At 43.5% G+C, this 13,353-nt stretch overlaps 1 protein-coding gene across 6 annotated transcripts in view; it reads right to left on the bottom strand.

Annotated features, from left to right (window-relative positions):
* Window positions 1–13,353, bottom strand: part of LOC138740896 (dynein axonemal assembly factor 1-like) — a 297,316-nt gene that overhangs the window by 197,235 nt on the left and 86,728 nt on the right. For all 6 annotated transcript variants that reach the window (XM_069894183.1, XM_069894219.1, XM_069894191.1 and 3 more), the window contains one exon: window positions 1,204–1,425. In XM_069894183.1, the coding sequence (XP_069750284.1) occupies window positions 1,204–1,425 (222 nt within the window). The remainder of the gene's footprint in view (window positions 1–1,203; window positions 1,426–13,353) is intronic.

Genomic DNA, 13,353 nt, shown 5'->3' with positions numbered 1-13,353 from the left:
ATGTGCAGTTTTGGGAACCTACAGAAACCTACAGAAAAGATATTATTAAGAGTGAAAAGAAAATTTACAAGGAATGTTGGGACTTGAGGAGTTGAGTTATAGGGAAAGGATGAAAAGGTCAAGACTTTATTCCCTGGATTATTGGAGAATAAGAGGAGATATGATAAAGGCATACAAAATTATGAGGGGTGTAGCTAGAGTAAATCAAGCAGTCTTTTTTCCATTGAGGTGAGGTAGTTAAGAATTCAAAAATGTGGATTGAGGTAATTTCATCACATAGAGAGTGGTGAGAGTGTAGAATGAGCTGCCAGCTGGGAAGAGGTAAAGGTAGGCTTGATTTTGACATTTAAGAAAAGATTGGATAGGTGCATGGATGGGAGAAGTATAGAGGGTGGTGGTCCAGATACAGGTCAACAGTGCTGAGCAGAATAATAGTTTGGTATGGACCAGATGAGCTAAATGGCCTATTTCTGTGCTGTAGTGTTCTATGATTCTCTGTGAGCAAACCCACAGGTTATCTGTAGTATTACATACAGCTATGTACAGAGCACATATTATAGTGTATTGGATTACAATAAACTAAGTATGAGAGCACTGTTGTGGGGTTCATTCAGGAGAATGTGGGGAAGAAACTGTTGATGGGTGTTTTAACTCTTTTGTCTTCTCCCTGATAAATTATCCTGGTGAGTCTCTTTTGGACTGCCTCCAATACTATTTGATCCCTTCTGAGGTAAGTCCCTAACTGAACACAGTATTTCACCAACATCCTGCACAATTTCCCAGGATGACCATAGCAAATATCAGAAGACATCTGTTTAATGTGAGTGGAGGAAAGTTTTGGAGAGATGTCAGTAGAATGGTGAATGCCTGGAATGCATTACTTGGGGAGTGGTGGAGGCTGGTACAATGGGGACATTCAAAGACTCTCAGATAGTTGTAAGAAAAATAGAGGATTCTGGGTAAGGTAGGGAAAGATTTGATTGTTGTGGAGCAGGTTTATATTGGTCAGCACAGCATTGTGTGCCAAAGGGGAGGTACTGTGCTGTAATATTCTCGTTCTCACAAAACTTATATTCTCTTCCTTGACCAAGGAGAATGCCTGTCAATTAAATGAATATGACATTGAAAAGAAAAAGTATAATAATCTCTACTGCAACCCCGCCTTATGTTTAAGATAGGTATGTATGCCATGTTTTTACTCACAAAGGTTGGCAATGGTTTTTATGCAGTTGTTGCTGAGGTTCAAGGAATCCAGTTTCTGGAGAGGCTCCAGGTTCTCTATTTTATGAATGAGGTTCTGATGCAGGAAGAGGCAGCGTAGCTCAGACTGAGCCTCCAGATTCCCAATCTTCAGCAGGCCATTACATTCCAGCCACAGGCACCTCAGCCCAGTGTACTCCTCTAGGTTCTCAATACAGGAGAAACCTACAAAAGGAAAAGTGCACAACTGATGTGAATGACAACAAAGTCTGTCATTAATAGATATATTTAGTACATTCACATCTCCACAGCACCTTGAACATCTACTTATCTCCATATTGCTGAGTCAGAAAGTGATATAGCACAGAACAGGCCTTTCAGCCCAATGCATCCATGCTGACCAAGTTGGCATCCTGGGCAAGTCCCATTTGTCTGTATTTAGCTTATATTTTTCCACTCCCTTCATATCCATAGATCTGCCCAATCGACTTTTGAATGTTGTTATCATGTTGCTTCTTGTTTCCTCTGAGCATAAAAGTCCTGAGTCTCTAACGTCCTTCCTGAATCTCTTTGACTGCTCTGGGAAATAGCATTCACTTTATCCATGCCCCTCATGAATTTATAAACCTCTTCACCCTTCAGCTTCCTACATTCTGGGGAGTATGGACCCAGTTATCTAACTTCACCCTGCCACTCAAGCCCTCCAGTTTCAGCACCCCTTCCAACATTCATATTCTTTCTATAACTGCATGACTAGAACAGCACATGGTAATGCAAGTGTGTTCTCATCAACATCTTGCTCTCAATAACTTATCCAGTGAAAGCCAGTATGTCAAACACCAACACCTTGTTCTCAATACCTCGTCCAGTGAAAGCCAGTATGTCAAACACCAACACCTTGTTCTCAACACCTCGTCCAGTGAAAGCCAGTATGTCAAACACCAACACCTTGTTCTCAAAACCTCATCCACTGAAAGCCAGTATGTAAAACACCAACACCTTGTTCTCAATACCTCGTCCAGTGAAAGCCAGTATGTCAAACACCAACACCTTGCTCTCAATACCTCATCCAGTGAAAGCCAGTATGTCAAACACCAACACCTTGTTCTCAATACCTCATCTAGTGAAGGCCAGTATGTCAAACACCTTCACCACCTTGTCCATCCTTGTTAGCACATTCAAGGAACTAGGACTCTGTACCCCTGCAGCAAGCTCCAGAGCCATGCATTACTGAGCAAGTCCTGCCCTGGATTGACACCAAAGTGCAACACCTCACATTTGTCACTAAGATTTCATCTGCCTCTTCTTGTCACCTTTTTAATTGATTATTCTGTGCAGACTGGAGAGAGAGCATCCCCATCCACAAAATGAAACAAATACTTCTAGATATCACTGCCAGAAAACAGTAGCTTTCTCAAAAAGAAAAACAATTTAAAATCAAATGCTTTAATAATTTACAAAATGCTTAAGGAAATATAAAAGTACCCAAGTTGGGATGGTGAAATCTGCTCTGTGAACAGCTTTGAGATGCAAACCTTTTAGTGGCTTGCTTTCTTCAGCTATTGAAGACATATATTGTACATGAGGTTGCCAAATGGTCCCCTTCACCCTGGTCACAACCTCTTCTTGCTGCTACAGCAGGTATAGAAGCCTGAAGTACAGCATCTCCAGGTTCAAGAACAGTTTAATTTCTCCAACAACTATTGGATTTTGAACCTTCCCTTCCTACCCAACTGTAAGACTACTACAAGATCTGTCTGCTCAAATGACTCTGCAATACGTCACTGTTTATTGGGGGATATACAAGGGGCTGCAGATGCTGGAGTGTGGAACCTGCTGGAGGAACTCACTGGGTTGAGTTCTGTGGGAGAAAAAGGATACTTGATCTAAAGTGCTGGAACCCTTCATCAAAACCATTATTTGGTATTTTTCCTCTTCCGTTTATATTACTCACACCAAGACACAAGAGAAACTTGTCCGTGAACTACTCTTTGCAGATGATGCCGCTTTAGTTGCCCATTCAGAGCCAGCTCTTCAGCGCTTGACGTCCTGCTTTGCGGAAACTGCCAAAATGTTTGGCCTGGAAGTCAGCCTGAAGAAAACTGAGGTCCTCCATCAGCCAGCTCCCCACCATGACTACCAGCCCCCCCACATCTCCATCGGGCACACAAAACTCAAAACGGTCAACCAGTTTACCTATCTCGGCTGCACCATTTCATCAGATGCAAGGATCGACAATGAGATAGACAACAGACTCGCCAAGGCAAATAGCGCCTTTGGAAGACTACACAAAAGAGTCTGGAAAAACAACCAACTGAAAAACCTCACAAAGATAAGCGTATACAGAGCCGTTGTCATACCCACACTCCTGTTCGGCTCCGAATCATGGGTCCTCTACCGGCACCACCTACGGCTCCAAGAACGCTTCCACCAGCGTTGTCTCCGCTCCATCCTCAACATCCATTGGAGCGCTTTCATCCCTAACGTCGAAGTACTCGAGATGGCAGAGGTCGACAGCATTGAGTCCACGCTGCTGAAGATCCAGCTGCGCTGGGTGGGTCACGTCTCCAGAATGGAGGACCATCGCCTTCCCAAGATCGTGTTATATGGCGAGCTCTCCACTGGCCACCGTGACAGAGGTGCACCAAAGAAAAGGTACAAGGACTGCCTAAAGAAATCTCTTGGTGCCTGCCACATTGACCACCGCCAGTGGGCTGATAACGCCTCAAACCGTGCATCTTGGCGCCTCACAGTTTGGCGGGCAGCAGCCTCCTTTGAAGAAGACCGCAGAGCCCACCTCACTGACAAAAGGCAAAGGAGGAAAAACCCAACACCCAACCCCAACCAACCAATTTTCCCTTGCAACCGCTGCAATCGTGTCTGCCTGTCCCGCATCGGACTTGTCAGCCACAAACGAGCCTGCAGCTGACGTGGACTTTTTACCCCCTCCATAAATCTTCGTCCGCGAAGCCAAGCCAAAAAGAAGAAGATATTATCCCTTCTCTTCTTATGTGTTGTTTGCTTTATGAAGCTGCAACAAAGTACGCCTTTCACTGCACCTGTACATAGGTGCATGACAATAAACTTTATTCATTCATTCATAATATATGTAACAGAGAGCAAACTTTCCAACTTGTTGACTGCTTGAGCATCTTTTTCTCTCACAAAGTATGGAGGAGACTCTAAATTCACTGAATAACTTAAAAGAAAGCCCAATAAAAACATTTGGTCTTGCAGCGTCTGTAGGAGGTAAAGAAATGTTTCAAGCCTGAGCCCTTCCTCAAGTAATGAGTGAAAAATGACATGGCATCTGAATTGAAGGCTGGGGAAAGAATGGGAGGGGGAGGAGTGCAGACTATACAAACAAAAGGTATGAATTGGGTATGAGAAAAAGGGAGAATTGATTTTAGAGGAAAGAGAAGGAGGGAGGGGTGTGACAGAGTATATAGCTATGTTTTTGTGAGATAATTGGGAAAGGTCTGTTAGAGTAGGTTACATACAAACACTTTAAAACAGATCTGATTTGAAATACTGGAGCTCTGCTAATGCTCGACATATCAGCTCCACAGCTTTTGCAAGAGTTTTGAAGAGTGATCAAAAGACTTCACTAATGGATTGTTGTTTGCAAAAGGCACCAAATGAACGAGCAGATCGGAGCCACTGCTGTCTGGAGAAGAGCTTGCTGTTTGTTGTAAGAGGGTCATGTGGCTTTGCAAGCAGAGAGAGTAAAACAGGCTTTCTCTCAGAGTCACAGAGAGAGAGAGAGAGAGAGAGACATAGACAGGGATCATTTGACAGTTTTACAGCCAGCAGAAGTAGCTGGGACTGAAGCTGGCAAGCCCATTTGAAAGATGGCCTGGTCAAAGCCCTTTTGGTTCATGCAAGAGGAGAGGACTAGCTGTCTAATGTTTCACTTGAAATAAGGGAAACAGAAAAGGAACTCTGTGGTGACTTAAAAGAAAGAGGTTATCATCTGGAAAACCCTGTTGGGGCAAGTTTCTTTGGCAAGATACTGGAGTGGCTGATGGAAGTACATCAGTTGTGGATTTCCTGGAACAACAAATCTCTCTCTGAAAACCAACAAGAATTTTCCTGAGCGGTAACCATTTACCTTTCAACCACCAAAGCCTGGTGAACTTTATAAATGTTAAATTCTGTGCACAGTATAAGAATTGCTTGCAACCAGTGAACTTGGAGGAGTGAGAAGTGAGATTGGGCTGTGAATTAAATAACTTTTCTGAACTTATATACATATTACATATACGTGCACTTAGAATTAGAAGGGGGTTATGTTAAGTTAATAGTAATAAGTTAAAGTTTGATCCTGTTTGCATGTTTAAGATAATTAAAAGCAACTTTTGTTTAAGTAACCCTTTGTCTTGGTGAATTTCTGTTGCTGCTGGGTTTTGGGGTCCTCTGGGCTCGTAACAACAGAATTTAACATTTATGAATTTTCGCCAGGCTCTGGTGCTTACAGGTAAATGGCTACCACTCAGAAAGGTTCTTGTTGGTTTTACAGAGAGATCTGTTGCTTGTTGGACACACACAAACTGATATCCTCCGATCAGTCACCAGTGTCTTGCTGAAGAAACGTGCCCCATCAAGGGTTTTCCAAATGATAACCTCTTCTTCCAGGTCACCACAGAGTCCCTTTTGTTTCCCTTATTTCAGGAGAAACACTCTAGCTAGACGTTTCCTATTGTGTGGACAAGGATTTTTCAATAGGCCAAACTCAGAACACACAACCTGTCTTCAAAATGGGGTTTTAACAAACCTCAAAAGTCATTGCAGAATTGTTCTCTCTCTCTCTCTCTCTCTCTCTCTCTCTCTCTCTTTCTCTCTCTCTCTCTCTAAGCGAAATTTCTCTCAGCCTTTGAGCCTGGGCTTTGATCCATTTGCACCTGCTTCTGAAGTTCCTTCCAAAGCAATTCCATTGTCTCTTGCAAAGCCATAGGTGCCTGAATGTCTGGTTGCAGCCAAGCTCTTGCATTTTAAATGAGATGCGAGTGTTACTCTGTTAATGAAGTGACCTAGACTAAACCCCCACAATCTATCTCTTTTAAAGACATACTAATATGACGATGTGGTAAATTGGATCACCAGTTTGCTGATGACAGTTGTGGACAGCGAGGAAGATTTTCAAAGCATTCCGACCGATACAAGAAGTCCACCTAAAGAAGGATGATCCAACAGATCAAAGTAATGAACATCCTAATGTCAAACCTGAGAATTATGTTCTAGTAAAGAATTGGGATTTTACTGGAATGGACAATTTCAGTCCCATTAATAACAATGACTGCAGTAAAGCTTGAAGGACAGATTCACTCGATACATGAAACAGACTTAAGGAAAAAAGCCCACCTGCAACATGAGAATTTTATTGTTATGTCCTATGTCGCCTTGACATTTGAACTGAAAAGAGGAATTTTGGGTGACAGCATAATACCTTTATCAATGTGTCTTACCTAAATGTTGATAAGATGAATGTATAGCTGTTGAATCTATTCCCATTTTCTAATCAATTCAACGGGAGGTATCCCCTCACACCCACCCCCTACTCCATATAGAAAATAATAGAATACATTTTTAGGCAGAACAGACTACAGACAAGGATATAAACATGTGGAGGGCAGCAGGGTATAACATAACATCTTTTATCAATGGGTACCTCCAGTCATATAGTCATACTAAAGCTGGGAAAAAGTTAATTTAAGACTCTTAAAACATATTCATGGCAGACTACTAATTGGATGGTGTCATGTTAATTGAAATATGTGGTTCCCTCTACACATCATGTACTGAAGCTACACCAATACCTTTATTGGCCAGACATAACCAGGTTCAGGACAAGGAGACCTACCTCTAAGATGGAGCAGGACTTTATGATTCTGTTGCTCTTCAACAGTACAAGAAAGGCATCCAAAAAGCTGGTTCGCTGATTCTGAAGCTGGGGCTATTGACTAATGAAATGGCTCAGGGGTTCCAAGCAGTTAAAAGAAAATGTATAGAAAACCAGCCACACCTATTTAATCAGATAGATAGTATGCCTTGAGGAGATTGCGAGGGTACTTGCTTTTACAATGCAATCACATCTGAATTAGCACAGTCAGCATATTTCTTAAATAATAGTAACTTGATGTGCTTTGATGGTAAGGGATGGGGATGTGGGATAGTAAAATTGAAAGATGATTTGCCTTGTATAAAAGAACACTGCTGGGAACACGATTGTGAAATGAAGGAAGGAATGTTTGAATCTAACTTGAAGAACTCATATGGTTTGTGGGATGCTGCTAGAAGAAACAATGGGAAAACTAAAGTAAGGGTAGGAAAAACTACCCTCGATTTTGCTAATATATATAGAGATCTCAAACATTTGTACAACAGATGTACTGAGACCCCACCACGTTATCAGATAAAGAAAGGCCACAAATTCCTCTTTAATGGAACTTTTACTACTACCATTACAGGAAACAGCCTCTCTGCCTCGTTTGCCATTGGGATGTTAGAACCTCTTGTCATCCAATGCCCAGAAAATGCTAGAGCCAGAAAACAGATCATCGCCTGAGGAGTGACCAAGGAATTTGTGTGGACTACAACAATCCTGTTACCCGAAGGTCTGACATCTGATGGGGAGTCCTCAGCTCCATATGCCTTGGAGGATTGGCTGGGATGGTGGCTGCCAAGAATCGCAATTATCTCATCTGTGGCTTAATGGCGTTGGGCAATAAGACAGTTGGAGGCTGTTGAGAATTGGTAGAATTTTGTAGCAGGATTCCCACGTACAACAGAATCACGCACAGCCACAACAGTTAAGCAAGCGCATTACCAGAGCACATAGCCTCCAAAGGCGTCCCAGTCCTCCAGCTGCAGGTCAGGCACCAGCAATTAGGAAAAGCACACAAATAAGAGCCCGCACTTTTTATGGCACCCGACACCCAAGGCTGGAAAGTGACGTCACTACCGCATCCCAGAAGGCTCAGTGTGAAACGTGCAATAGAAACTATAAAAGCTGTGGTTAAGCACAATAAAGAGACTGATTCCTGACTCTACTTAGTCCAGTGTCATTTATGGCCACTTGAGTAAGGTAGTATCGTTAAATAGGCCACTACATATTTTGGTGACCCCGACGGGCCTCAGCTACACTGAGTCCCACCTCACTGACATGGGCGAGCAACTGACGACTTCAAAGGTGGTCGACTCAGCCTCACTGGTGGCAGCACCAGTGGTGGTTAATGGAGTAGCAGTTCGCCTGCCTCCATTTTGGTTGGGTCAGCCACGTAGCTTGCTGCAGCTGACCGAAACGCAATTTGTGCTTCAGAATGTTACATTTGAGGACATAAGATATTGGCACGTTGTAAATGCATTAGATACTACAACCATAGCAAGGGTGAGTTCATTCATCAATAACCTGCCGGTGGACCAGAAGTACACTAGATTCCAGGACTTTCTGTTGAAAACATTTGAGCTCTCTCGTCATGAATGGGCTATACGGATTTTGAAAATGCAAGAACTGGGGGGCCATAGTCCATCCCAGTTAATACAAGAGCTGGTATCACTAGCTGCAGGCCAGACATATTGTTTTCTTTTCGAGGCACTGTTTTTATCGAAATTACCAGTACAAATTGAAGCTTACAACAAACCAGATATGCAGTGGATTATCAGTATGCTACCCAGGGTGGTGTATGATCAACTGGAGGGGTTAAGTGCATTACTAAGATTACAGATGAACCCTTCAATATCGCTCAGGTGATACAAGATATCCATCATCAGTTTTAGACAATGACAAAGGGGTAGACTGGATGGTTTGCTTGGGTAACCTGAATATTTGGAGGGTCATAAATCTTACATGAATTGTGATATTAGCTGCAGGGTTTAGTTGCTCTCTGTGCTGTAATTACCAGTGTAAATATCAGTGGTAAAAATCTTACTATCACAGTAATCTGCCACTGTCTCACTCTAATTATCACATCAATCTCTATATCTTCATTACTTACCTATAACCATTTCAACATTATAATTTAGTAGCTGTCATCCCATGATAAAAAGGAAGAAATGTAGTATTAAAGTGAATTTTAAATAATTTAAAAGTATTAAAGAGAATTGAAATGCAAAATGGAAGCCTGATGTCAAGATCAAGGAGAGGCTCCATGAATATGATACAGACTGGTACAACCTTCATAAGGCACCAACAGATGGCTTTGGAATGCAGACAGTGCAGATAAGAAATACGTGAGAAGTTCTCCGTTCAGATTTTCCATTCCCTGGGAAACTTGAGGGGGGGGGGGGGGGGGGTGGAGTGGAATAATCAGACAATCCCACTGGCAGATACTGATGTATCTGCACAACCCACAAGATCTTCAGGAAGAGGGTGATAATGTTGAGAATAGCCTGTGAGGGCTTCTTTGACTTTTTTCCTGTCTCAGACACTGAGGGATGGGTTTTTGGCTCAGTGGCCCAGGGAGGTAGAGAGTTCAAGACTTCAAGATCTGTACATGAAATTTGTAAATAACCCAATTTTGGGGATATCTACTATGGTTTATTCTGACTATGTTTAGGTCTCAAAGGGGGGATTAGGTGGAAAATAAACCACTTGAAATATGTACTATTTATAATGTATTCATTTAATCCATAACGATGTAACAATTTACTCACGTAATACAAAAGTAACAATTTATTATGTATTTACTACACTCTGCTACAGTGAATGAGTCAAGGATAAGGTGGCAGGATATGATGAAAATTTATTTCCAAATATGGTTAGATTAATGGATGGAAAATAATGAAAATAATTATGGTGAGACAAGGGATAACATATGTGGTTATGAATGATTGGGTGCATAAATGTGATTAACTCAGGACTATAATATAAAAAAGGCTGTGTTGTGTGAGCAGTCAATGTCTAGTTCTTTGAATGTCACAGCTTTTGTTCGCAAAGTTTAAAACTTCTTAAATAATCTTCTGCGTCTCCTGGTCATTCTTGGCATTTGACAAACCACAACATTATTGAGGTACATACTATCTTGTGCTGGAGTGTAGTTTTGTTGACCAATTTCCCAATAGTTGTTAAGATTAGTTCCATCCTTCTGAAAATTAGAGATGAGGAACAACATTGCAGGACAAATATTGGTGACCCAGTACTTTCTTTTCTTTGGCTTGGCTTCGCGGACGAAGATTTATGGAGGGGGTAAATGTCCACATCAGCTGCAGGCTCGATTGTGGCTGACAAGTCCGATGCGGGACAGGCAGATACGGTTGCAGCGGTTGCAGGGGAAAATTGGTTGGTTGGGGTTGGGTGTTGGGTTTTTCCTACTTTGTCTTTTGTCAGTGAGGCAGGCTCTGTACTAAGCTACAGTTAAATTACTCTTTCACTTAAAAGCCACTTTCAGCTGAAGGCTGAGATACCGTGGAGCAAACACCAGGTCCTGAGTCCAGGCAGGGGCAGCCGTCTGACAGCTCACCAACAAGCTGCCTGACAGCCCCCTCCTCGCTGCCTGACAGCCCCCCAGCGCAGGGGCCCCAAGTCCCACACCAGCCACCCTAGCCCTGTAGTCCCATGCCAGGGGACTGTCAGGCAGCGGGGAGGGTAGGTGTCGGCAGCGGGGAGGGTAGGTGTCGGCAGCGGGGAGGGTAGGTGTCGGCAGCAGGGAGGGTAAGTTTCGCCAGCAAGGAGGGTAGGTTTCGCCAGCAGGGAAGGTAGGTTTCGGCAGCAGGGAGGGTAGGTTTCGGCAGAGGGGAGGGTACCTGTCATCAGGTCGCCAGCTGACTGTTGACACCCTGCCCGCTGCTAGCCACCTGAAAGCTACTAGCCACTTTGCTCTGTTGCTTTCAGGTGCCTAGGGGGAGCGCTCCGAGCCAGAGAATATACCTCCCTGAGGAGGGTCAGGTGAGTGCTCCTTGGGGCCAAGGTTCTCCACTTTCAGGTGCCCACCCGACAGCTGCATTTGTGTATTTTAGGTGGCTTTACATTTGGGTATTCTGGCCACCTGAAAGCACCTAAATCCTCATCCATTGAACACAGATTGCAGGGAGGCCCAGCTGCAGTTTAAATAAAGCTGCATGCATTACCATATTTTTACACATATTACGCACGTGTTATAAGTGTTTTTTTTTACAAATCAGGTAACCCACTGCACGTTATATGCATGTGGGCACTATACAATAATGTTTTTTTTCACAGATTAAATATTAAAATGAACTTAATTGAGCAGCCACCGGTTCTAAGGCATAGATAGGTTAGACAGCCAATATCTGTTTCCTAGTATGGGAATAACAACCACAAGAGGACTTATGTATAAGATTAAGGGAGGGAAGTGGAGTCATCAGGGGTAAGACTTTTTTTACACAGAGAGTTGTTGAGGCCTGGAATGCCTTCCCATGAGTGGTGGTAGAAACATTAGGGGCCTTTAAAAGACTATTAAGACTTTAAAGACTATTTAAAAGGCATGTGGATGAAAGGAAAGTAGAGGGTTTAGCACTTTTATATGGTTCGGCACAACATGGAGGGCCAAAGAGCATGTGCAGTGCATAATGCTTTGTTTTAATGTTTAATGTTTTAATTAACAGAAATATTGAGTGGCTTCAGTTTACAAGTCAACCCACCTGGAATTACTGTCAGAGTAAATGTGGATAGGCTTTTTCAATTAAGAGTGGGGGAGATTCAAACTAGAGGGCATGGTTTAAGATTGAAGGGGGAATATTATAGGGGGAACATGAGGGGAAATTTCTTTACGCAAAGGGTGGTAGGGATGTGGAATGAGCTTCCGGAAGACGTGGTTGAGGCGGGATCATTGGTTACATTTAAGGATAGACTGGATAGTTACATGGAGAGGAGAGGACTGGAGGGGTATGGACTGGGTGCTGGTCAGTGGGACTAGGAGGGTGGGGATTTGTTACGGCATGGACTAGTAAGGCCGAACAGGCCTGTTCTGTGCTGTAAGTGGTTATATGGTTATATGGAATTTATAGTCATTTGTGTTAACTCTTTCTGAGCTGTGACATGGAATCAAATATGAGTATGTGCCAACCAACGTATTTGGTATTCAGGCTCTGATTGTAATTCACGAACAGAGGGAGCAGCCAACACCAAGATGGCTCTGGGTATCTTCCCCTTCCTCTCAAGAAAAGGGCCATCACGCACCAAGTATGAATAACTGCCAGTTAGCGCTGCAACTTCCGGTTCCCAGCGGATGTCAGTGAGCGAGTTTTGGAACAAACCTGTCGACTGCTGGTCTCGTTATTTGTTCCATAGCACAAATTTGTGACCCTGACAGTCCAAAAGGTATTTTGGACCCAACATCATGGATATAGCAGCAGTTAATGCTGTTGCACTAAAACTTCCTACCTTCTGGTTGCTGCGTACCCCCATTTAGTTCAGTCAGGAGGAGGCACAGTTCCAGATCAGACAATTACTTGCACAAATACTTGCACATGTTGAGTTTCTTGGACCAAGATGTGCTGGATGACTTTATCCATCAGAAGGAGGAAAATATGCAGCACTGAAAGCCCTGCTGCTCAGCACCTTTGGACTCTCCAGATGCGAAAGAGCAGCCAGGTTGATGCACCTAGATGATCTGGGCAATGTGACCCTGTCAGCTTTCATGGATGAAATACTAGCACTGGCAGAAGGACACAAGCCCTGTCTCATGCATCTGCCCGATGACATCCAGCTGATGCTAGCAGACACAGACTTCAACGACCCCAGGAATGTAGCAACCAGAGCAGACGTGCTCCGAAAAATCAGGAGGGAGAATGAAGCTGCCATCAGCTAGCTGTCTAGAACAAGAACCATGCAGGCAGCCAAGCCCAGTGGGACAAAGGAGTGCCAGCAACCCTGACGGAAGACAGAGGACACAGAGGACCCCATCAGAGATGGGGTACAGAAGCCCGCCACTGCTGAGCACCCAGACAGCCTGCTGTACGTGTGGGACAAAAGGTCTGGGTGCCATTTCCTTGTGGGCATCATTCCACCCACCACAATATAGACAAAGACCCATCTTGAGAGCCACAAATAATAGTTCCATTCAGACCTACTCAAGGTCCAACTACAACTCGGCTCAGCCCAGCCAAACACCAGTTCAGGAGGGAAACTATCGATTTCCTGGGTCATAGGATCTCAAAGAATGGCGCGATTCCTCTGCCGACAGTTTAACAGGC

This window comes from Narcine bancroftii, chromosome 1 (genome assembly GCF_036971445.1).
Source record: "Narcine bancroftii isolate sNarBan1 chromosome 1, sNarBan1.hap1, whole genome shotgun sequence".
Taxonomy (NCBI): domain Eukaryota; kingdom Metazoa; phylum Chordata; class Chondrichthyes; order Torpediniformes; family Narcinidae; genus Narcine; species Narcine bancroftii.
This window is presented reverse-complemented; position numbering and strand designations above follow the sequence as displayed.